General features: G+C 36.3%; 1 protein-coding gene across 28 annotated transcripts in view; it reads left to right on the top strand.

Moving 5' to 3' along the window:
• The window catches only part of NRXN1 (neurexin 1), a 1,120,881-nt gene that overhangs the window by 1,057,955 nt on the left and 37,413 nt on the right, over window positions 1-25,513 (top strand). Inside the window, exon 1 of one of the 28 annotated variants that reach the window (XM_053200590.1) lies at window positions 7,203-8,406. The exons of 26 other annotated variants lie outside the window; for them this stretch is intronic. In XM_053200590.1, the coding sequence (XP_053056565.1) occupies window positions 8,374-8,406 (33 nt within the window). In that variant the 5' untranslated portion in view covers window positions 7,203-8,373. Of the gene's footprint in view, window positions 1-7,202; window positions 8,407-25,513 lie in introns of those variants that run through there. One more of the 28 variants, XM_027072493.2, reaches the window with a different exon arrangement.

Here is a 25,513-nt window from a genome sequence, read left to right as displayed (position 1 = left end):
GCTATGTGAATTGATGTTTTTTAATAGATTTACTTTGTTGTGGTCCTATCATTTACTAATTCAACTCATGGTCATTGATTGTTTCCCATGTGCTAAAAGCATTGCTCAGTTCTCCAGCTGAAAAGATAAAGGAGCTTATTATTTATATGTATATATTTTTATTTTAAAGAAAAGCACTTTTATATTTCCATGCCTTTGCTAAATAATTAACTCTACCATTTTCAAGACCCAAGTTGAATGCAGCATCTTCCAAAGGGACCTTTTCAAAATCTCTCCATCCCATCATTCTTAAGCTCTCTCTACATTTTTCAGACTTCTGTCCCTCAAAATGAAAGATGTTGTGCTTTAGGAGTTGAATTGGATAATTCAGTATGTCCAAGGAGGTGTCATAGTGGGCAGGGGTGGATCCACATAAGTCTGTTTCTCAAAGTAAGATCTAAAACAGCCTGCCTCAAAATCACTTGAAGCACATGATAAGCATGCAGTTTTTCACTCTCATCACTAGAAATTATAATTAAGTAGATCAGGGTGGGTCCAGAAAATTAGCATTTTTAACTAGCACTCTAATTTTTAGGCATCTTATATTTGGAAACCATTGCTACACAATATTAAATCTACATGAAATAATTGCATCTGCCTACCAGAATGTTATTGTGTAACATTATATTTATATGAGTGACCAGTTGAGAATTTCTCTGTTCACTGATTTTCTAATAATGTTATGTTCAATCCAAGATGAGCTTTGTTTCCAGCTTAGGTTTCACAATTTTCTTAATGGAAAATATTCATTCTTTTTTTAAAAATGTGTGTTTATTTATTTTGAGAGAGAGAGAGAGAATGAATCCCAAGCAACTCCTTACTGTCAGCATCAAGCCTGAGGAGGGGCTTGAACTTGCCAACTGTGAGATCATGACCTTAGCTAAAATCAAGAGTTGGACGCTCAACCAATTAAGCCACCCAGGCATCCTACTTATTCACTCTTGATCAGTAAAAATGTGTGGTTTTTTTTTGTTTGTTTGTTTTTGGTTTTTTTGGTCCATGTGCTTCTGTGCATGCATAGGATTATGGAGTCATTTGTAAGCTTCTTGTAGATATCTCTTCTAAAATTCTTTTTAAATATTATTTATTTATGGGAGACCTCTGAGAAATAGAGTGCAAGCAGGGGAGGAACAGAGAGAGAGGAAAACACAGAATCTGAAGCAGGGTCCAGGCTCCGAGCTCCGAGCTCTCAGCACAGAGCCTGACATGGGGCTCGAAACCACTAAATGCAGGATCATGACCTGGCCGAAGGTGGATGCCTGACCCACTGAGCCACCCAGGTGCCCCATATAGATATCTCTTCTAAGTCATTCTTGGTGCTTAAGATATCATCGTATGGTCCATAATCAAGGACTGGATGAGCAGGGATAAAGGAGACTTACATTTGATAATATCTGGTAAGCTGTGTTCACTAAAAAGCAAAAGATTCTCACAGTCCATTAAAGTACCTCAACTATTTAAAAGGTTTTGTGTTCTTTTTTTCTCTAGTCCTTTTTTTTCTTCCTTCCTTCCTCCTTTCCTTTCCTTCCTTCCTTCTTTCCTTATACTTCCTGCCTCTTAACAGACTTGACCATGGACTGAGTATGGCTTTTTTGCTTAATGCTTTTCATCAATCAGCCGCCAAAAATATTTGGTCACTGATGGCTGTTTGGTAAAAGGCATTGTCCTACTCACAGTATCCTGAAAGAATCAGTTCCTTTTTAACATTGTCCTTCAGCACTTGAGTTTGGATCAAAATGAACAATTAGTCATTCTTCTATCAAAAATTTTTAAAAGGTATAGTATGTCAAAAATTTCAGAAAAATCTTTAAAACGAGGAGTTAGGGACTAGCAGTATAAATCCCAACGAGATAAATCTGAAAAGAGTATGCTTTAGCATTATTACCCTTTGTCCTTAAACTGGCCAGCCTAGAAGCCAGCTGGAAGAAAAACAGTAAGAGAAAATTTCTGTACAGTGTGTGCTCGCTTCATCTTCATGAATCATTGTTGTGCATGAAATGGGCTGGGATTTCTTTCTGGGTGGATTTATTGTCTTAAACAATTGGGGAAACTTTGCTATGATTTTAGTGGATTCTGATCTCTTATAGAAAAGGTCTAGAGGTCTCTAGATAGGTCTCTAGAAGTCTAGAGAGCCATCCTAAGGAAACTCTCTCAATACAAATGAATTCTTAGGATATGTAAAAAAGAGCCTGCTTGTATAGCTGCATGTTCATGGTTTCTAATTGCTGCAATGTGGTAGGGACCAAAACAGCCAAGTGCCTTAAGTAATTCTGACTGTAAAAGGGTCATTCTATTCTCCAAAATGTTACTAATTGCATATTTCTTCTATGCACATTAATCTTTCTCACTCCAAAATATTTTCAACTAAAATATCTTTACATTGTAAAGTCCAACCTGGGAAACTGTCTCTTACTGGATGTCTCTAAAGTATCTGTATTTTTTTATTGTCTGCTGTGGTGCTTCTCTCTGTTCCAATGTCTCACTTGTTGAATATTACTCGTAATACTTTTTTTTTTATTTTACGCCTTAAAAAAAAAAAAGTTTCCGGGGCGCCTGGGTGGCGCAGTCGGTTAAGCGTCCGACTTCAGCCAGGTCACGATCTCGCGGTCCGGGAGTTCGAGCCCCACGTCAGGCTCTGGGCTGATGGCTCAGAGCCTGGAGCCTGTTTCCGATTCTGTGTCTCCCTCTCTCTCTGACCCTCCCCCGTTCATGCTCTGTCTCTCTCTGTCCCGAAAATAAATAAACATTGAAAAAAAAATTTAAAAAAAAAAAAGCTTCCTATTTCCATTCATTGGAAATTCTGTTGACATGACTTTTCTGGAAGAAGAATTCTCAATTTGTACTCCAAAATGATCTTGAGGTTCTTATATTATGGAGGTGGGATGCTTATTTACAGTGCAGACTTTCAGGACCCATCTAAGTCCAAGACAGAATTACTCTCTGGGGAAGGGCCCAGAAACCTGGATATTTAGCATGTTTCCTTGTTGGTTCTTATGCAGAGTAAACATACCGAACAACTACTCTGTAGCACCAAGGTTACTTCTGATTTGGAAAGAACATTTGATAGGTAGTCAGTAGACTTTCAGTTGCTAGTTTCATGGGTCTAGATGTCATTTAATCCTTCTGAGTCTCAATTTCTTTTATTTTTAACATTAGTATAATAAATTTTAGAGTACAGTGTTATCAAAAAGATTACATGAGGCATTGGTTTTTTGTGTTTTTACTTTTTAAAAAGTAAACGTACCTAGAGAAATAACCAGTGTAGAAGAAAAAAAGCCCACAAGAACAGAGTAGCAGAAAAAAATAAGATTTAGAATATATGAAATTTTACTTATTTTGACATTAATTCACTTCCTACCTTTGATGTGTACCTGCATATATTAAAGTTATAGTGAACGGAAGTTGAGTGGTGCTCTATGGCCTGAAACTAGGACTGCCATTTATAAGGAGAAAAAGCAAAAACAATAAAAGTTTTAAACTAAAATAATCCACTATGATTTTCTACCATTTCTATCTGTTCCCTTTTCTTAAAAAATATAAATGGTCCAGAAGTTTCCCCACATATATTCTCTCAAAACTAGCTTACTTCCTGACATATGTCTTTTAAAAGTCAGCCAGGCATCCTACTTCCCATTCATCATAACTGTAGTGCAAATACAGACAAGAGAATTTGATTAAAAAAAAAAAATCTTCAGCAGTCACGCATAAATCTTCTGAAGGAGGAGACTCAAAGTTTCTCCTTTTGTGTTTCATATCCTGGAAATGCTCATGGGAGGATCATACTCTTTCTTGGATAACCCAAGCTTTCAATGCCTTAATCTAGGATCATGGAGTGAGCTGGGAGGAGTCTTTGAATCCATCCTTGTCTCTTATTTGACATCATTTTTCCTCTCCTCTAAGTCTTACTCTGGTTGATAATTATGGTGATTTTTGGAAGCATCTTGAAACTTGTCAGTGTCATGTTCATTCACTGACTAGACTGGGAAGAATTCTACTGTCACTTAATTCAAGCCAAGTTATTTAACCTCTCTGCATCAAAATCCTTCATCTGTAAAATGAAGGAGTTTGTCTATGCAAACTATAAAGTTGTAAAAATCTAGCTAAAGACATTTATGACATGCAGTGTTCTCTTACACCACACAGTATGTGATGGTATCTGTAGATCTGTGGCTCTTTTTTACTTATCTCTTTCTTTTCTCCCTCCCTCCTCTGTCTGTCTGTCTCTGTCTCTGTCTCTGTCTCTGTCTCTGTCTCTCTCTCTCTCTCTCTCTCTCTCATCTGCTTTCTCACAATATTTTCTGGGCAAAAGGAGCATTAATTTGACCTAAAACTGCTCCAATGTCCTAGTCATCCAGGTGGCTTTGTGTCTCAGCTCTCCTGCCCTGACCCCGAATGCCACAGGCTTGGCCAAGTGTGGAAATCAGCATGACAGGAGTCACAGAGAAAGTGCCTGAAGCTGTCCTGAGAACTCTGTTCCCAGAAACCTTGTCTGTGGGTGGAAATGACCAGGTGGGGCCTGGAGACCAGGCTGCAATGTTTCTAGGGGATGCAGTGTAGCTTGGCCTCGTCTGTGAACTGTCATGTGGGATGGTCTGAGATAGCAATTTGTCCACTTGCTTGTTCACATGTACACCTTTGTGGACTATAAAGTAGCCGACAATGGTAAATAGCCTAAGAAGTATAACTTGAGGGTCAGGAAAACCCCTTCCCCTTCACATAGTCTCCAAATAGCCCTCTTGGGATCCCTGTAAATACTACCTTTTATGGCCACACCTGTAAAGATCCAAACATGAGGAGGAGTAAGGACCTCAAGTCTTTTGTATTGTTAAGTTCATTGGGATTAATTTCTCAGACCCTTTGTTTAAATTAAAAACAAAACTATGAAAAGTGGAATATAAAACCCATCAACAGCATTTGAAAAAGATCCTAATGTTTTGCCAACACACTTGTTGCCAACAGGCTTCCGGGTCACCACCCTAGGAGTTTTTCTCTTACCTCCTTTTCCCGGTTCCTGTTTCTTCTTCCTCATGACTTCTCAACTATGGAGGGATCCAGGGCCTGGCCCTCAGTTCTCTCTTCTCCACCTAAACTTTCTTCCTCACCACTTTATAATATACACCTCACAGTAAAGAATACTTTTTGTTTTAAACCTCTTTGTAAATAAGGTAGAAAAGCCTAATATTTAGAACACGGTTTCTCAGTCTCACTATTGACATTCAGAGACAGATAAATCTTTGTTGTAGGGGCTGTGCATTGGAGGGTGCTTATCAGCATCTTTGCCACCACCCACTCTAGATGCTTGTAGCACCGCCCCAGCTGTGACAACTAGAAATATTTCCAAACACGGTCAAATGTCTCCTTGTGGACCAAATTACCCCCCACCTTATAAGCTACTGTTTTAGTGTAACTTTGTGTAGAACACAAAAATCCTTTAATCAAATTATAAGCCTTTGACTGAATTTAGCCAATTCAATATTTTTTAATGTTTATATCTCTTAAAGTACTAGGAATCTGAACAACAGCCACAAAAGAGTGAACAGTGGAATCTATAAGCCAAGTTCTGTCTCTTGGATAAAAAAAGCTTGGGCCAAGTAGGAAGCCCAAGAAAATGGATTTTGTTTTGTCTTTAGCCCTACACCACTATTGGTAAAACAAACAAACAAACAAACAAAAAAACAAAAACAAACAAACAAAAAACAATGAAACAGAAAAACAACACATTACTTTGCCTCTAAAGCAGCAGTAAACAATATCCTACATTAAAATTCATGGTTAGCTCTGCCACTTCTTGCTAATTGCATCCTGCTGAGAAAACTAAGGCTTGGAGGGGTTAATTTGCCCAAGTTCTGCTAATTAGCCAAATCATTTACTTCTCAGTCCTTCATGTTCTCTAAGAATCAGAGATAATTTAGGTGAATTGTCACTGCATATTGTAAAGCTCTTAGCGCCTGTAAGTTTGTATTGTTATAGGCATTAAGAGATGAAAGAACTGAAAGTTTAATATGGTTTGGGGAGGTCTTCAGCTAAGATTGCTAGAACCTGTCTCTGGCAGCTCCCTTCTTGCCCACACCTACCTATTAACATGAAAAAAGCAAGCCACACTCCCTTCTCTCTCCTCTCCTTTCCCCTTAACACTTGTGCTCAAATATCTAGGAGCCACATTCTTCTAAGCCTAAATGAATGTAGATGCCATCATTTTAATTAATTAATTTTGAATTAGAAAAGTAATACATAAATTGGATGAAAAGCATATAAAACGGTACCTATGCCTCGGTCTCACCTTTGAACCCAGCTCTGCTCCTCAGATTTAACCACTATTAACTGGTATTTTAGGTCTTTTTGGAAATTTCCTCTGCATATGCAACTATATTTCATGTGTGTAAATGTGTGTGTATGCGTGTATATAAACTTTAAACAATTTAAAAAATTGCACCTTTGATTTTTGTGTAAATAACATTACATCTTAGAGATCTCTTCATAGAAGTACATTTGAATTTGCCACATTATATTTTACAGCTGCCGAGTATCTCTACTGTAAGACTCTACCATAATCTATCTAATCAGTCTATTATTGATGACTAGATAGTTTCTACTTTTGGCTATTGCAATACTGCAATGAGTAGGTTTGATGATGCTTTATTACTGTTTTCTTTTTGATGAGAAGTGTTCTGGGCCTTATTTTTTTTTTCCTTTAAAAAAATAAAGTTTGATTATTGAGGATTATGTTATTATTGAATAAGTAGGCTAAATAGAATGAGCACAAAACAATATGCATTTTAACAAATTTGAAAAATGCTTTATTATTTCCTGATAGTCAATATTGAATAAGGGTGGATAGATATTTGCAGAAAACTTGGCAGAGTTCAGTGTTTCAAGAATGTGTTTAAAAAATAGCTCCCAAGACAAAATGAATTTTGGAATTTCAGCATTCTAAAGTTCAGTGACAATTTACTTATGATGGCACATCTATCAGTATTTATTCTCAGATTTTTTTTTCAGTAGTGTTGGGTCACTCTAAAGGAATTAATCCTTGAAAATGTATGGATATAATTAAAACTGGGCAATGAGGAACAATAAAGAGAAGTGCCCTGGGTACTCTTTCTATTATTCCTGAAGATTCTTCATTGTTTGAGTTTTTTTTTTTCTTGTTCTTTTTAATCTCCATGATATTGCCATTTGAAAAATACTGTGGTCTCATCACTTATAACCTTACCTGTCAGACTGGATACAATCATCTCAGTTACCTTGAAGAACTGTGCAACATATCTGTTATTGCACAATGATCACTGGAAGCAGATGTATTGGGGTATATAGTTCCATATGGTATTCCAGATGTGTGGATCCTTTGCTTACCAAAGAATTATTTTAAATTTCAAAGGAAAGACCAAAAAAAAATGAGTCCATATTCCCATCACTGGATAACACATTTGTTCTTCTGGCTTTAGGAAATGAAATGTACATTTGGTGGTGGATTTTTGTTGTTGTTGGTTTTATTTTTAATGATTGATAAAATGGCATATTTATTGGGATTTAAATCGTCTTTAAAGAGGAACAGTTCTAATTGGCAGAAAAGCATAATAAGGTACTTCTGATTGTTGCATAATTGCCTTTACAAAATCATCCCATAAAAATACTCATTATAAACTTGGCATTCAAGAAAAAAGTCATTCATTAACTTGGGAATAAAATTATAATTACAATTATAAAGCTTTGCGGCGATCCTGTTAGGAGGGTTGCATGCTAATTGCACAGTTTAAGCTTCTAATTTAATATTAGGTGAAAACATGATAATCATCTGAAGGGAAGCACATAAGAGTTTAAGGGTTGGGATGTTAAAAAAAAGTTTCCCTTCTGTTTTGCGATCGCATTGGGTTAGAAAGCAATATAGAGAAAATTCTCTGCGCATGAAAAAAAGGTCTTTATTTGGGTCGCATTTAGAGGGATGTCCGTTCTTCTATGCAGTCACAGCCAGGGAGTAAATTCAACAATAGCAGCGATGCTTACTTTTTGAGCAGGGCGCGGGCTGGGCTGTGTACCAACAGCCTCGTCAACTGCAGACGGAACTGCAGCATCCCTTCCTGCAGTAGGGCGTCAGCCATTGGTTCCTCGGTGACACGTGACTGATAGAGCCTTTTCTGTGTCTTTTCTCGCCCATCTGTGAGCAGGGCACTGATAGGCCAGGCTGATGCGCAGGCAATTTATCATCTTGATCTCCCACTGAGTCAGGGAGCTCTCCTGTCACCAGTATTGATTTCAGAGGATGGACTAAATTTCCTAGGATTTCCATTAAGAATTAAGAAAAAAGCTCTAAGCACGCAGGGTAGCCAGACAGACATGGATATGAGATGGCACTGTGAAAACTCGCAGGTAGCTTCTTCTCTCACAGCCGGTGCTCAGCACAGCTTAGAACTGCAGCATGCAGGGTTTAAGATACCAGAAGGCTAAGAACAATAATAATGAAAATAAGAATAAACTCTCTTGGATAAACTAATTTTAAGATTTATGTTACAATATTTATTTTTGGAGATTGCATGTCAAATTTATGCACGCTCTATGTGAAATATAGAAACGATGCTTTAAATCTTTTAATGTCCTTAAACCCTGAGCATGATTGCTTCTAGTTTTGTTTGCTGCTTTTTGTGAGCTTCAGAGGTTTTTTAGCATGCTTGTGGCAAAAACAACCAAAAATTGTGTGTGTGTGTGTGTACATATATATATATATATATATATATATATATATATATATATATATGTATGTATTAAGTTGGTTCAAGTAAAAGCATGAATAAAAGCTGCTTTCAATACTTGCCAGACTGCTTTATTATCGTTAATGACTTGGTGATATTTTTGCCTAAATATGCTTAGATTCTGACCATGCATGCTTTTTGCGGCAGAGTGGGTTTTCGTTGAGAATTTGTAAAGCTGGAATGTCTGAATTAAATATATGTTTGGTACAACAGAAAATGTATTAGTGGTCAACGATTAAACCTGATTAACTAATGGAAATATTTCATGATGGTAAGATTTAAGTAACATTTGTTTACACTAGTTACTTCTTTCTGAAAAAAAATGCATGTCTGAGATTAATGAAAGTGTTTATATTTTTGAAATATAAATATTGATTATTTCAAAGATAGTAAGATTTTAATTTTTAAAAATGCATCAAGGTAAAAAAATTTCAAAAGTATATATATATATATATTTTTATTTTAGCCTATGAAATGATTCTAAACCTGCTGTTTGTGTATGCAAAAGATCATGTGCATGTTCATGTGTGTGTGACTTCTTTGGGGAATTGTTTGATACCCTCCTGGCTAGTCCTTATTCCTGTGAAGAGGGAAAAAGCCCTGGCATTCATATATTTCCTGGGCCCATGGGAATTAGAGCCAGCAGAAGCAAGAGTAGGGCCAGATGGGATTGGCATGCTTGGCAGTGAGTACAGACAATAGGTGGGGGCGGAGCAGATGGAGAACAGAAGGAATTGCATATCAGAAAAGGGGAGCCAGGAGGGGAAGAGCGGGCTTGATAGTGAAGGAAGCCTGCCCTCTCTTTTCAAGGGAACTCCTGACTGCATCTTCCTTTAATTATGAGATACAATGTCATGTCTGTTGTAACAAATATTTTTCATTAAATTAGGGAAGGAATCATCGAGTAGGGAAGGAATCTTATGAATAGAAGTTGCTTCACCAGATTATAAATGATGTGTTGTCTATTGGTTGTTGTTTGTAACCTTTTTCTCTTTGCCGTGTTCAGGAAAAGTAGGAGCAAAATTAAAATTAAACTATTGTATTATTTGGGATGGTGGTATCTAGATATAAATGTGGCAGTAACTACTAAATTTATATGAATCACCTTAGATGATTCAAGCATCTCTAGGGGTTGCTGACTTTTTCCCTAAGTAAGCTTTTGATTCTGAAAATATTAAGAGCCCATGCTGACTAATCTACTATTATTTTACTTCCAGCTTATAAATAGAGGTTCATTTCTAGAATAACTTTGAATGTTTTATTTAAGTATTTGTTGATTTATTTTTAGGAAGCTTGGGATCTTTATTACCAATGTTTAATTCAAATTCTGAAATGAAATTTATCTCTCAGAATTCTCCATCAAGCTTTCTGTCACCCAAATGCCCAGAGAACTGTGCCGTCTTTGCCCAGGAAGGTCAAAGGGCTGGGGAAAAAAATGAAAATCAATTTACTTCTGAATTCTATAATTTTAATAATTCTTACAAAATTTTAAGGTGAACTTGGACACAATTTCTAGTCCTGAGTGCAAATGAACTTGACCAAAATCATGCTGCCAAAATATACCAATAAAACACAAATTTTAAAAGTTTTAAGTATACATCTTTTGATCCATGGGTCACCCACAGCTCACTCAATCATTTGATTAGTGGACCTTGCATATGGAGAGAATTACCATCTTCCAAGTGAACTTTTGCCATGTTGCATATTTCTCTTGACTTACCCTTTGGACCTTGGCTTGAACCAAGGTCCTGGATAAGAGAATGAAAACTTTACCTTTGACATCTTGAGGTATTCAAGATAATTTACTCAGATCACTTATATTAATTTCCCCAGAGTCGAAGAATTGAGTCAGTTTCTTATACTTTATGCAATCCTTTTCCTCCTTGCCCTTCTCTTAGAAATTAATGAAAGAGTCCACTAAGCAACAAAATGTTCCTCACTTGGCAAATTGTGTCCAATGTTTTTAGAAAGAAATAGAGCCTGCAGACAGAATCTTGGATAGGTATTTGTAATTTTGAGGGTTGACTGGTGTTCCCTAAGTAAGATGACCTAGTGTTAAAGAAGAAATGTTTTCACTATTTGCCCAATCAAGTTTGCATAATAGGCTAAACACCATGTAATCCTTACAGGCAAAGTGGAATGAAACTAGAAGAGCCCTGAAGTGGTATTAAATGTCTGGTAAAAATAGTATGTGGGCTCAACCGCCAAGCAAATTTCTCACCAAGACATTAACCAGGGAAATGCTTACATATTTACATAGTAATTAGTGATGTAGCATTGCATATTAAGGATGTTTTGGGTAGTTATGATGAAATGTTACTGTCTGTGTGCCTTCCATATGCTCCTTTAATTTACGAAATGTGCTCATCCCACAGCATCTGGGTGCATTTATAAACTACAAGTGCAATCAATTAACTATATGATGGATGCAGTAGGCAGAATGCTAATTGATGGGAAAAGCCCTCTTGGCTTATACTTTGTAGTTTTCAAATGGGAGGGGGAGAAAACATGTAGCCAAGGACTTTCAGCCATTGTCTATATTAAGTTTAAATGTTTTAAGAACTAAGCTTACTCTGCCCATTTGGAAATAGTTCATTTGAAACAAGAATTTTTCCCAGGCAAAATTAGTCGCTTTTAATTCCAGTATATAAGCACTAGCAAAATTCATAGGTGAACCGTATTAGTGGATATTTAATTATCCTTAGACCAAGTGGTGCCTTTTATTATTTAGTCTTTTTCATTTCCCATTTTCCCTACTTCCAGTCTTTTATTTCTCTGCTGCTTTACCTGTCACTTGTGGATTCAAATGCTATTTGCTCCAGACCTCAATTTTACTACACAATAAGCTGTATATAAATTCAGCAGTGTAATGACACCAAATTTGGCTTTATACATTTTTGTGTGTATTTAGGCTTTCGATTTCTTTGACTTCTACTAAGATTACCATATTGACCTGCAAAGATTGGTTTTACTTTCTGCTATTGTATTTTCATTTACTTGACAATTGGTATTTGAATCTCCTGAAGACTCCCTTGCCTCATCACTCTGGCACAGAAAATGGAGCCAAACACAGTAATATCTAGTAGAAGAGCAATTTCCAGTATACAGAATAATTAGGAAAAGCCACAGACAAGTATCAACTGATGGATATCTCTAGTTTCCCTTAGCAAATGAAGACGGTAATATATGAGATATCTTCAATTTTTGTGTCATAAATGATGAGTGGTTATCACCATACATTCCCATTTGCTTCTCAAATTTTTTCCGTTTTTTGAATTCACTTGATTAAGCATTAGTAACTATCTCAGAACTATTTTCCAAAATTAGTTATATGCTTTTCATTGTTGTGGTATATGTCTGTATGTGTGTGTGTGTGTGTGTATGTGTGTGTATGTATATACACACACACATACATATATATAATTATTTTTTTAATTCCAGTATAATTAACATGCAGTGTTATATTGGTTTCAGATGCACAATATAATGATTCACCAATTCTAAACATTACTCAGTGCTCATCACGATAAGTGTACTCTTTTTTTAAAATTTATTTTGAGAGTTTGCAAGTGGGGGAGGGGCAGTGAGAGAATCCCAAGCAGACTCCACACTGTCAGTGCAGAGCCCTATGTGGGGCTCGATCTCATGAACCATGAGATCATAACCTGAGCTGAAATCAAGGGCTGGACGCCCAACCGACTGAGCCACCCAGGCACCTCTAAATAAGTGTACTCTTAATGCCCTTCACCTGTTCCACACATCCCTCCTCCCATCTTACCCTCTGGCAACCACCAGTTTGTTCTCTATATTTAACAGTCTGTTTTTGGTTTGTCTCTTTCCTGATTTGTTTCTTAAATTCCACATTTCACATATGAGTATAATTATATGGTATTTGTCTTTCTTAGACTGACTTACTTCACTTAGCATTATACCCTCTAGATCTATCCATGTTGTTGAAAATGGCAAGGTTTCAATCTTTTTATAGCCAAGTAATATTCCATTGTATGTGTGTTGTATATATGTGTGTGTGTGTGTGTGTGTATGTGTGTGTATTATGAATATATACATATATGTTGTGTGGTATATATTTTTTGAAACTACATGTGAAATAACAATGTAATTATTTTTTTAATTTAAAAAATTTTTTTAAGGTTTATTCATTTTTCAGAGACAGAGAAACAGAGCGTGAGTGGGGGAGGGGCAGAGAGAGAGGGAGACACAGAATCCAAAACGGGCTCCAGGCTCTGAGCTGTCAGCACAGAGCCCGATGTGGGGCTCAAACTCACAGACTGTGAGATCATGACCTGAGCTGAAGTCGGATGTTTAACAGACTGCACCACCTAGGTGCCCCTGTAATTACTTTTTTTAAGTTAGTGGGTTTTTTGTTGTTGTTGTTTTTAGGGTTTTTTTGTTTGTTTGTTTGTTTTTTACTTGAGAGAGAAAGAGAGTGTGAGTTGGGGAGAGGGCAGAGGGAGAAAGAGAGAACCTTAACAGGTTCCATGCTCAGTGCATAGCCTGATCGAGTGGGGCTCGACCCCATGACCCTGGGATCATGATCTGTTAGGAAATCAAGAGTCAGACGCTCAACCGACTGAACCACCTAGGCACCCCTGTAATTATTTTTTGTGTTAACAGAGAGGCTCACATACTTTTCTTACTATTTTCCCACAACTATAATATAATGATGAGAGTGATTTGAATATTATCTTAGGGAACCAAAAGAAATCAGTCTCCTAAAGAAATTAGTCCTAAAGTCTCTATGTTCCCATCTTTGTTTCCACTGCTTTTTTAATTAAAACATAATGGGGTTTGTAGGATACCACAATCTTGATTCTCAGACTTTTGACCAAAAATATGATTACATAAATTCACAGCCTAGATTTACTGGTAACTTCATGGATAAAGTGGGGGTTTAATGCTATGGAAAAATGTCTTCACCTGTGTGATCTCTTTACATTTTTCCAACTGAAAACTCTGCTACAGCTTCAAAGACCATGCCTTCCCAGTCAATTGTCCAGTGAAGCGAATTTGCTTCTAATTAAAGAATGTTATATATACAAAAATATAGATTATATATGTAAATACTATGTATATATAATAAAGTATGTACCATAGGTACAAAACTAAAACTATCTTTATGACTTCAAAATATGACTATGTTATTGTCAGATCAATATTGCATAGAGTTTTGATGTTTTTTAAAAGCACTTCATTTTGGAGTTGCATAGGTATCAATTCTAAATTACTCGTGTGTGAACTGTCTACACAGTGGGTCACCTGCACGACTAGATCTGCTTTCTAGACCACTTACCCTCCCGTTGGCTTAAAAATCATTTTTTTCAAGTACATAGCATGACTTCTCTTAATTAGCACAGGTAGACTTGAGTGGATCATCTATTCATTAGGTTTATAGTAGAAGTACAATATTTTCAGAGTTGAGTGTAGTGTGTGTGTGTGAATATGTATGTCTGTATAAAACACTGGTAAATATTTAGCTGCTAATAGGTTTAAAGGATACATATAACTAACTAGAAATTTCAGGAAAAACAGCTACTCTTGGGTCTGCCAACAGTTTTCTTAGCCTTCAAGAAGTGTATTATCTCCTTCCAGAATATTGGCAATTATAATATATAAGCAATTATGTCAGTGTTTTTTGTACATTTGATAGTTAAAATATGTTAAGATATCTATTGATATATGTATATAGATATATATAGAGATCAATCGATATATAGATATATATAGGTATTAATTTATCTATACCAAAACTCTGCTAGATATGGTGGTTGACTCAAAGGAAATTCAGATATTTCTTGTCTTAAAAGTCCAGTTGAAGAGTCTACAGAAATGCATATAAAACTAAAGTACTGAAAGCTGACCTATTTTACCCTATAGTATCAATTAATGAAAATATATTTGCTGCACATCTGCCATATACTTGATGGTAGTTTGGAGATAGGAGAGGTCACTATGGGTTAAGTAGATACATAGAAGTTGTTCTGTTCTATGTCCCTTGTGTTTGTTTCAGCAGCCCTAGTTATGCAGTCACAAAATAGAAAGTAACACAAAATCAGGTCAAATCAGGTCAGCGACACATCCCATCACACCAGTACCAGCCTCTGAAGTGGTGTGTAATGCAACAAGGATATTGGAAACAAGCAAGGTTCCAAGTAGCATCTCTCAAAATCAGTCAAGGTGGTTGTTTCCTGTTCTACATGTTCTCAGGGAAACATATGGATTTATTAAAAGCCAGTTTTTATGCCTTGTGAGTAATAAAAGTAAATGCAAAACATGTATAACTTTTGGGACACCTGGGGGTTCAGTCAGTTAAGTGTCTGACTTCTACTCAGGTCATGAGCTGTGGTTCATGAGTTTGAGCCCTGCATCTGGCTCTGTGCTGAGGTGAAAGCCTGGAGCCTGCTTCAGATTCTGTGTCTCTCCCTCTCTCTGCCCCTCCCCTGCTCACACTCTTTCTCTCTTGCTCAAAAAAAAATTTTTTTTAAATATGTATAACTTTTTTTTTCTTCAAAACTCACCTGCATATTCTCTTTATTTATTAAAATTAGCCCTCATTGCTAAACATTTTCCTTAAAAAAAAAAACAAATCGAGGGGCATCTGGGTGGCTTGGTCAGTTGAACATCTGACTCTTAATTTCAGCTCAGGTCATGATCTCATGGTCCATTAGTTCAAGCCCACATCAGGTTCCAGGCTGACAGTGTGGAGTCTGCTTGGGATTCTCTCTCCCTCTTTTTCTGCCCATCCCCTGCTCACATCTTCTATTTTTAAGTAAATAATTTTTTTAATAAGAGAAAATATACGAAATCAGTTTCCTTTTACTGATGGAATGATTTGGGTATAATTCAGTGTGTTTGTAAATTACCCCAGTAATAATTTTCAATCTGCTTGATTTTACTTCCTTTTCTCTATTTGATTGTTTTCTTTTTGAATGGTACCAACTGTAAAGAAAGTAGAATGTGGATGGTACAGGCAAGAAGCAAGGGCTTGGCCTTGAGTGAAACAGTTTTGAATAGTGATAATTATGTAAACAGTCTACTCACATTGTTGAAATAGTTATCAATACTATTATTTCCTCGGTGAGTGGTTTTAAATACAGTGAATAATTATGGAGAACTTCATGAACCATTGATTAGTACTGACTGAAATGATAGCTAGTTGTAAAATATCAAATTGAATAGTTCTTGATTACTCTTTAAAATTTCAAGCTAGAGATAGTAAGCTTAGTCAGTGATGAAGGCATCCATGCAAAAAGGGTTTCCTAGATTCCTGACTTTATGGTTTCCCACATAGCCAGTAAGATTTCAATTGCAATAGACGATATCATTTTAAACAGAAGGCTACTGATTCAATAATAAAATAAATACTGACTTTAGCTTCCCTCTCTCTCTCTCTCTTGATCTCTATCTCTTTCTCTGTCTATCAATTCTCTAAATGATGCATGAACTCTTTGTAGTGCTTTAGGAAGAAAGACAAGGTTCTAAAATGATAAGATCTAGTAGAAAAGTATATGGTTGGGTGGCACCTGAGTGGCTCAGTCAGTTAAATGTCTGACTTTGGCTCAGGTCATGATGTCACTCATTTGTGAGTTTGAGCCCCACATCGGGCTCTGTGTTGGCAGCTCGGAGCCTGGAGCCTGCTTCAGATTCTGTGTCCTCCCGTCTCTCTGCCCCTCCCCTTCTCTCTCTGTCTCTCTCTCTCTCTCTCAAAAATAAATAAACAAACATAAAAATTAAAAAAAAAAAAAGAAAAGTATATGCTTGGTTTATTTGAAAGTCTGCAATGGAAGGACATTTCCAAAGACATGCCATGCAAGTGAGCATAATACATGTTTTGTGTCTGTAAATATTGCAAATGGGAGGTTGGCTTTACAGGTTACTTTGATATGGTTGTAGTGGTTATATATATATTTTTCCTTTATGAATGTATCTGCATCTTTTTTTTTCAATGTTTATTTATTTATTTTTGAGAGAGGAGAACACAAGCCCGGGAGAGGCAGAGGGAGAGGGAGACACAGAATCTGAAGCAGGCTCCAGGCTCTGCGCTGTCAGCACAGAGCTGGATGCAGGGCTCGAACTCATGAACCATGAGATCATGACCTGAGTTGAAGTAGGACATTTAACCAACTGAGCTACCAAGTCACCCCTGTATTTGTACCTTTTTAATGAAAATTATTATATAAATGTCAGTTATGTCAACTTATATGTAATATATAAGATTTGATCTGATCAGTGTGCATCCTTTATATTTTAGTTTTAAAATAAATGCTATAATTTAAATACATAGAAATGCTGCAGAGAAAGTCCACTCTTCATTCAGCTTCCCCTAATATTAATGTTTTATTGAAGCATTGTCCATTTGTCAGTGCTAAAAAAATTAACATTCAGTGTGCTCTTTGAGAAGTGATTTTTTGTTTTGTTTTGTTTTTAGGCTTTGTGCCACTGAGTATTGTGAAACTACATTTGGAAAATTCCAACATCACTTGTTTTTTGCTTTGTTTTGTTTTCCCATCAATATCTAAGAGAATCCTCCTTAATGGACTACACAAAATTTCTGCTTTGAAACATTCAATCAAACATTTTAGGAGAAGAAACAATTAATAGAAAAGCAGTCCTTTTTGTTTATACCTATTTTTTCTTTGCACCTTTATATATGTTGGTTTCATTTTGAAATTGGTCTGGGATTCTCTTTTTGTTTCCTTGTGAAATTTACACCATTATCAGCCTGGATTGCTCGTCTAAACTTTAGATCTACCCTTACAAACAATCCCAATTCACCTCAAATTCAACATGGTTCCATTGTGAATGGGTTATTTTGGGACTTTATCTAATCTTAAAACATTTTCTTCTAATTGATTTATGTAAAGAGATTGTACTGAAGAAATGTTTACTGCTACTGGTGTGATGAAGACCAACTACTTAATCTGCTGGTACTTGACTTCTCCATTCATAAAGTGAGGGCTTCACAACTCTAATACTTTTTTTATGATTTTAGAGTGTGAATAAATGTGAATTCCCTTTAAGTTTTTAAAGAAAAATGGCCTTAACACATAGACTCCTTTTCATTTTGTTGAATCATCTCCTTGAATTTTGAGATAAATTTACATCTCTAATTTTATTATGCGAATTTTCATTTTGAAACTAGTGTGAGAATAATTCCAGTTTTGGCTAGCGTTAATTTGAGGGAAAGCTCCTTTTCCATTTCCATAATGAAGAATGCAGAGGCTCGTTAGCATTCTGTGGGCAAGGCTGGTAAATTTCAGAAAATTGGTGATTTGGAAATCTAGAAACTCACCATAGGAAATGCTACAGAAGAAACATCGTTTCATGTCAACATCATCTTGACAAACAAGGAAAAATTTTGCAGTGTGTATATCACAAAAGCAGGCAGAATTCTGTGAAAACAAAGGAAAGGGGCACCATACTGCCTGTTCTTGTGTTCTAAAACCTCTACCTTCACTAAGAGACCTTGGAATTATTTCAAATATATTTTTTATACAGTGGATGCCAGAAGAGCTAAATTATTCATTGTAAGTGAAAATATTTATTACCATGTGTCTAGAAGCTCTGATTCCCTTTCTGGTGTTCCTAATAAGAATCTTGTGGTATAAAATCATGGGCTGAATCTACTAAATAATTAGCCACATGAATACTGTACCTACCGTGTATATTTTTAGGTTTCATATCAGTAAATATTTGATAAAGTGGTGCAGTCTGGACTAAAAGTCCTTCATCCCCAAATCAGTTTTACATTCTTCTCTATGAAGTAAGGTGCCCTGTGGCTTCTAATGGAAGTGGAAAGGAAAGTGGAGACATAAACAATTAATAGCACCATCTGAGAAAATTCTCATCAGTGATAAAGATTTATGAAAAAATAAAGTTGGTAAATGAAAAATAAGATCCTCAGAAGACAAGACTTTTTAAGCATTTCTTTATAAACTTAAAAAAGAAAGTGGATCTATATTGAGAACAAAAGGTTAGATGTATAGGACAAATTATTTTTATGGATGTTCACAACTTAGATATAAAGCCTAATATAGCTTGCAAAATGTCTATAGTAATTTGAAATAATTAGCAGGGAAATATTCTTAGACACAGGCAAATGAAATTAGAATTTTGACATTTATAATTTCAACACTTCTGAATATATGGAAGGTGCAGTGATTGCATTTTTCATTTTTTTATATTTGTTACCAGCATCTAAACATAGACAAGATTTGGTGGATGTTCTGGGAAACCAGCATTTTGGAGCACCAATTGATATGTACAGTAGAGGTTTAACTTTTAGTTAAATCTTATGATAAATTTGATTTCCAGAACACTATTAGCTTGAAACATTTCAGCTTTAAAACATACTCTGGGCGCTGCAAAGCTTAAGCACTATGGCACCAGGGGGAGCGAAGAAAGGCAAGGTATTATGAGGTGTGGGAACCCACACTTCTCAGGCAACTCATTTCATTATGGCTATGTGAAGTATAGGCCTGGATTCGGTTATGGCAGTTCTAGAACATGGGACCGATTTCCCCCCCTTAGTGTCTTTCTTGGCTAATCACCTATGATATATTTCATTCTTTTATTAGGAGTAAATCCTCTTACCACTTTAATTTTACTGTATCCAGGGGCACCTAGGTGGCTCAGTCAGTTAAGCATCCAACTTCAGCTCAGGTGGTGATCTCATAGTTCCTTAGTTCGAGCCCGGAATCTGGCTTTGTGGCGACAGCTCAGAGCCTGAATCTTGCTTTGGATTCTGTGTCTCCCTCTCTCTCTGCCCTTTCCCTGATCGTGCTCTGTCTCTGTCTCTCTCTCAAAAAATAAATAAACATTAAAAATCAATAAATACATTTGTTGTATCCAGTGGAATTAACTTTTGGAAAAGCACGCATAGGTTTGGAGAGGATTTCACCAGATAACTCACCATTCTTTGCCTATTTTAGTCAACGTCACTGAGAAACTGCCTCTGTTCATTGTATCTTGTATTGTTCAGTGGAAAGTATTCAGGGACAGAAAAATTTTCTACTAGCCAATTTTCCAGTCTGTATCTTAGGTTTGGTGTTTAAGAGGAGTGAGGTCTTTGCTGCCACAGACAGCTAAAATCTAAAGACTCCACTTAATCAGCTAGTCCTGGAGTAAGGCTAGTTTGATAAATTGTCTTACTTTTACATGTACATTTTTGAATGTTTTTTTCATCTTAAAACCCTTTCTTGAATTTTGAAACCAAGACCTATCTCACATCTCACTCAGTGAGACAGAAATCCTACTTTCTTAAGTCTGAAAGACCTGTCATTGATCTCATGTGTAAAATGAACTGAGACACCCTGCCACTTTCCAAACATGGGTGGAGGAAACTTTTTCTCTCCTTTTTTCCTTCTTCTGCTTTATTTTCTTTATAATTTCCTATTTTCTTTGTCTCTCTTCTTTTAATTTACCTCTAACAGAAGGATGCTACTGACATCTATTGTTTTCTTCTGCCCCATTTGTGTTACTTAAGACTCAAATTTTGAAACCAATAGATGGGTATGAAATTGCTAGGTCACTAGCCATTATTTTTAAACCTTATGGAAGTTAGGAGAATCAACTGGATTCTGTGACATTGAAAGGAAATATATTGAGCACAACCTAATTCTTAGATGGATAAGATTCTATAGATTTGAGGAATGGCAAATAAGATTACTCTTTGAAGCAGTAGTTAATTGGGCAGAAACTAAGAGTCTCCACGATAGAAGTATTAGGAACTTAATTTTTTAGTGAAGCCCTCACACTTCCTTTTTAATTGTGTTGGTTTTGTTGGTGTTGTTTTTGTATTTTACTTTAATTTTCTCTTCTAAATCAAGGGTATATAATATTTGTTGATGTTGAAATTATTATTTGTTGTTATCCTAATCTTTTGGATTCAATATTCAAGGATAAATAATGGAAGGGTAGGCAAAAATGGTGTCACTAATAATAAACTGTCCCATGACAACTTCCTTACTTTAGATTATGGTGAAATAGTCAATATTCTAACCACCTTAAAGCCACTAATGGTTTTAGTTAGAAACTGTCACATTTAGCTGAAAAGTAAATTGTTGAGAACCAGTACATTTCACTTCATTGATTAAAGCACCAGGCCCTGTATATTTTTGTTTCATCTGTGGCTGTCAGCAAGGCATTTCATGAAATAGAAGATTATTGTATTTATTTATGTATGTATATACTCATATAGTTTTAAAACTTTTAACTTTGAAATGATTAAAGATTCACACAGTTACAAAGAAAAATGCAGGGATATCCCTTACATCCTTTACCCAACTCTCCTTGTGTTAACATCTTCCATAACTGTAGTCCAATATCAAAACCAGACTATTGACATTACTATAAATCTTAGAGCTTTTTTAGATTTTACTGATTACACATACACTTATTTGTATATGTGTGGCTGTATGCAATTTTATCATATGCGTAGCTTCTTATAACCACCACCACAAAGTATTTAATTGCACCATTAGTAAAAGAACTCCCTGTGTTATACCCTTGATTAATTAGATTTTAAGGGGACCTGGGTCATCTACCCTAACCTACTTTATTGGGATGGGGAGTGTTTTGCCTCAGGTCAATTGGTTAGATAGTGATTGAATTCCTAGTTGGCTCAGAATGCTGTGTCCTGTCCCAGACCACTTTCAGACATCCCACCTTTCATTCTCAATTTGTAAAGTTAGGCAATTATTTTTCTATAATTAAAAAAAAAATTTTAAATGTTTATTCAGTTTTGAAAGACAGAGAGTGAGTGGGGGAGGGGCAGAGAAGGAGACACAGAATCTGAAGCAGGCTCCAGGTTCTGGGCTGTCAGCACAGAGCCCAACACTAGCTGGAACTCACCAACTGTGAGGTCATGACCTGAGCCGAAGTTGGGTGCTTAACTGACTGAGCCACCCAGGTGCCCCACTACAATTTTAAAGATAAGAGAATTGAAGCAAACAAAAGTTTTAAGGTAGTTCAATTGTACAATTTCATCACAATTCTGGACTTTAAAAAAAATCAGATATTCCAATCCTATTAATGGATGCATAACAGGTTAAGGGAACATTAACCATCAGCGTGAGCATTATTGATATTTCACACAAAGCATGTATGTGATACATGCAATCCACGTTGCTTCATAGGGATTCAGCATGCTGGCTGAGAGGGAGAAGGTAGTCAGTTGTCATCTGTAAAGAATCCCAGAGATTTATCTTCAAATTATATAATCAGTACTCTCCATCAAAAAAATGGAATGTCTCCTCCCTCCCATTCACACACAAACACACCAGATAATGTAGGAATTTGTTTTCCTTTCCATTTTGCCTTTAATGCTTACATTAATTTAGTTACCTCTTATACAACTATTGAGGTGAGGTATTGGAGTTGGAAACAGGGGTATCCTCTTTGGAACAAGTTTCAATGCTACTTACTTTGGGAATGAATCTGGTTATAGAAGAGCAGAACAGAAATTATTTGGAAAGATTGGAGGATCAAAGACTTTTCTACTATATCAGCATCATAGAAATTAGAGATGCAAAAAAACCCATTAGCTGATTTGCCCTATTTCCATGGAAATTGCAGTGAACATTTTTCAAAAGACCTAATCTATTTTTGTTTGAAATAAATGGGAACTCAATGTATATTCTTGTTAGAGCTTGAAACTGCTGATTGTTGTGTTTTCTGGGTTGTTTTTCTTTTTAGATCCACTTGACAGTTTGCATAGCTAATTATTACGTTCTCATTGTTTAATCTCAGCATTCCTGTAGGCTTTTTACAATGGGGGAGAGTGGAGAGCAGGACTGCAGTTTAAAGTACATCAACAAGCTGTTAAATCAAGGAGTGGGGTGGGGGGAGGGATGGAGAGAATGAGTGAGTGTGTGTGTGTGTGTGTGTGTGTGTGTGTGTGTGTGTTTTCTGGAAGATGCGTCAATGTTAAAGCAGCAAAGTGGATTTTAAATAACTACCAGGCTTTGGTAGCTATAACACTTTTGTGAAGGTTTTGTTGGTAACCAACTACAGAAAATAGTGGAGTCGCTTGTGGCCTCATTTTATGTAGGGCACTTTGTATCATGATGGGTCATTTGCAACAAAGCTTTTGCTAGGAACACTAAAGAACATGCAATCTTAGAAATCCAGTTTGTTTGTTTGTTTGTTTGCTGGTGAATGAACTTTCAAAAAATATTGACTTAATTTGCAGAGTACAATTTTGGATGGAAGGACCCTAATAATTTGAAGACAATTTGTTACGAATTATCTCTTATACCAAATAGATAGTTTTAAAATTTTCCTTTTTTAGTATTCTGTGTGTTCCATTTATGGGGAAGAATGCTTTTGTCAAGAGTCACTGGTTTTATTGCTAATGTATCATGAAACCATTGTGGAGGATTCAGAATTTAGAAGCATCAAGTGAACCATTTAAGACCAATTGAAGTAGTGATGGTTCAAATGAGATAAAATTACTTTTTTTGTATGTCTTCTCATTGGTGGTGGTGGTGGTATTGCTTTTGGTAGGGGGTGTTTGAAATACTGACTAGAATTACAGACTTCACCTTCTTTCCTGCATTACAGGGTAGGACTCTTCTAAAAAGATGCTCCACAATTCATTAGACTGAAAGTTTGCTTTAACAGAGCATTCCTAAATAATTATCATGCTTCTTTAAGGATATGTTCATTTTAGATGAGAAAATTAAGGTAAAAATACAGTAGAAAATTTTTAGAGTTAATTCATATTGAGAGTGAACCCTGTGTTTACAACAATGGTGAAAATGTTTATTGTTGTATTTGTGTATACAGCTTCCCTTAGAGCAGCCAAACTAGTGAGAATGACCAGCTAGGAGCAGATAATGAATGACTTGGATCTCTATATTTGCATAGATGACTAGATAAATGGATGGATGGGTGGATGGATGGATAGATAGATAGAGAAATACTATCTTGTGGTTTCTAGTTGCTATAAGCAACAGAGACAGTTATTTCCAAGCCTTTCAAGACACAATGAATGGCAAACATTGTGTGCCTAGCAATTTGAACCTCCACATAAGAACTCGTTGAATGCTTGAGAGCTAAGATGAAACTCATACACATTCTTGCAAACCATTGCCATGGCAACATACTTAAAATTTCCAAGGTCTGTCTCCCTCGAGTCTGCACCTGCAGTTAGCTTATTGTGAAACAAAAAAGAAGGCTTTCCAACTTCAAAATGCTTTGGAATGGTTGGAAGTATGTTTTGAAATAAAGTGGAGTTTAAAAGTTGAAAAGCAAAATAGAACATTCAGGAGAAAAGTACATTTGCATTCTTCATGCAATATTTAGCTTTTTTTCTCCTCCTACTTCACAATATTCTAGGCGAGGGTAAATGTGGATAGTCTACCTATTGTAGTTATTAGGATATTATGGTTTTTCCCACTTTAGTGAAAAACCTGCTGCCTCCTGGCATGCTAGGTAACATATGTACATGTCCTATGTAATAATAATGAAGGCAAGAATAGCTAAGATTTACTTAGTGTTTATTATGCAACAACAACAGTGTTAAGCGCTTCATTGATCATGATTTTCTTAATTCTTAAAAGTACACTGCTGAAATTGGTACTGCATCCTTCCCATTTTACAAATCATTCAAGTTCTAATAACTCCAGATTTAAACTCTGACTCTAATGTTTATGCACCAAATCACTGGATGCAGTGTTACAAGCTCCCATAATCAGTCCCAGCACTCCCCAATTTGTTAAGTGAAGAGCTGGTTCTAGGAGACCAGGAAAGGACATACCACAGACAGAATCTCTCTACTCAGAATACAGAGTTAATCATGAATACAGCTAAACCCTTGCACGGCAGAACCCGTTCTACCCATAAGAACAAGCAGACACAGTCCCCAATCTTTAGGTGGCTTGGTCACAGACAGTAAGGCAGCCACTTTCCTTATTCTCTTGCTCATCTCTCTCCCAGCAACCTCAGTGGAACACTCGGAAAATAGATTGAGGTATTTGGAGTCTAGTTCCAATAAGTTTCCTTGGACTTAATGAAATAAGAAAAGCCTTGTTGAGAATTATCGTGGTAAAAAATGTTACTGAGTGGGCAACTTAGAAATAAACACATACCTTCATAAGGAGCTATGTATTTTGAGGAAACTAACAGGTCTCTGTATGTTAAGCCACAAGCCTTGGCTGAATGCTTTAAGCAGCTGGGCTTTCCTGTTTGAGAACTTCTCTGACCCTTTTTTTCCTAGAGCCAGTTTATTATTTTTCAAAATAGTTAGAGAACCTTAATTATCTGGATTTCCAGCTCAAAGCAGATCAAAGGAGTGATTTTGGAAAGGGAAAAGGGTGTGGATAAAGGCTGACATGGATAGACAAAAGAGAAAACTAGTAAGAGCAGGCGTTGATTAAAAACTAAAAGAGAAGCATGAGGACCTAGGGCACAGGGCATCTGCCTACACTTTGGCATCTGAGATCACCGCTGTGTTGCAGGTTCTGATGTTTCTAACAGTGATACCAAACCATCAAGAAAAGCTTATCTTCTGAACCTTCCGTTTAAAAGGTGACGCTTCTGCTATTTCAAAAGTTCTCATGATGACAACTGGCATTTTTTTGTGTGACTAGAAAGCGTATTTACTGTCCTAAATCAGCAGACATCCCAGAATTCAGAATTAAGCAAATGGGGCATAGGTTGCGGGTGAAAGAAAAGTGCACATCTAAGCAGGAGAGGTATGATAGCAA

The sequence above is a fragment of the Acinonyx jubatus genome, chromosome A3, assembly GCF_027475565.1.
Source record: "Acinonyx jubatus isolate Ajub_Pintada_27869175 chromosome A3, VMU_Ajub_asm_v1.0, whole genome shotgun sequence".
NCBI classification, from domain to species: Eukaryota; Metazoa; Chordata; class Mammalia; order Carnivora; family Felidae; genus Acinonyx; species Acinonyx jubatus.
Note: the sequence above shows the minus strand (reverse complement) of the source record. Positions and strands in the feature narration are given on the sequence as shown.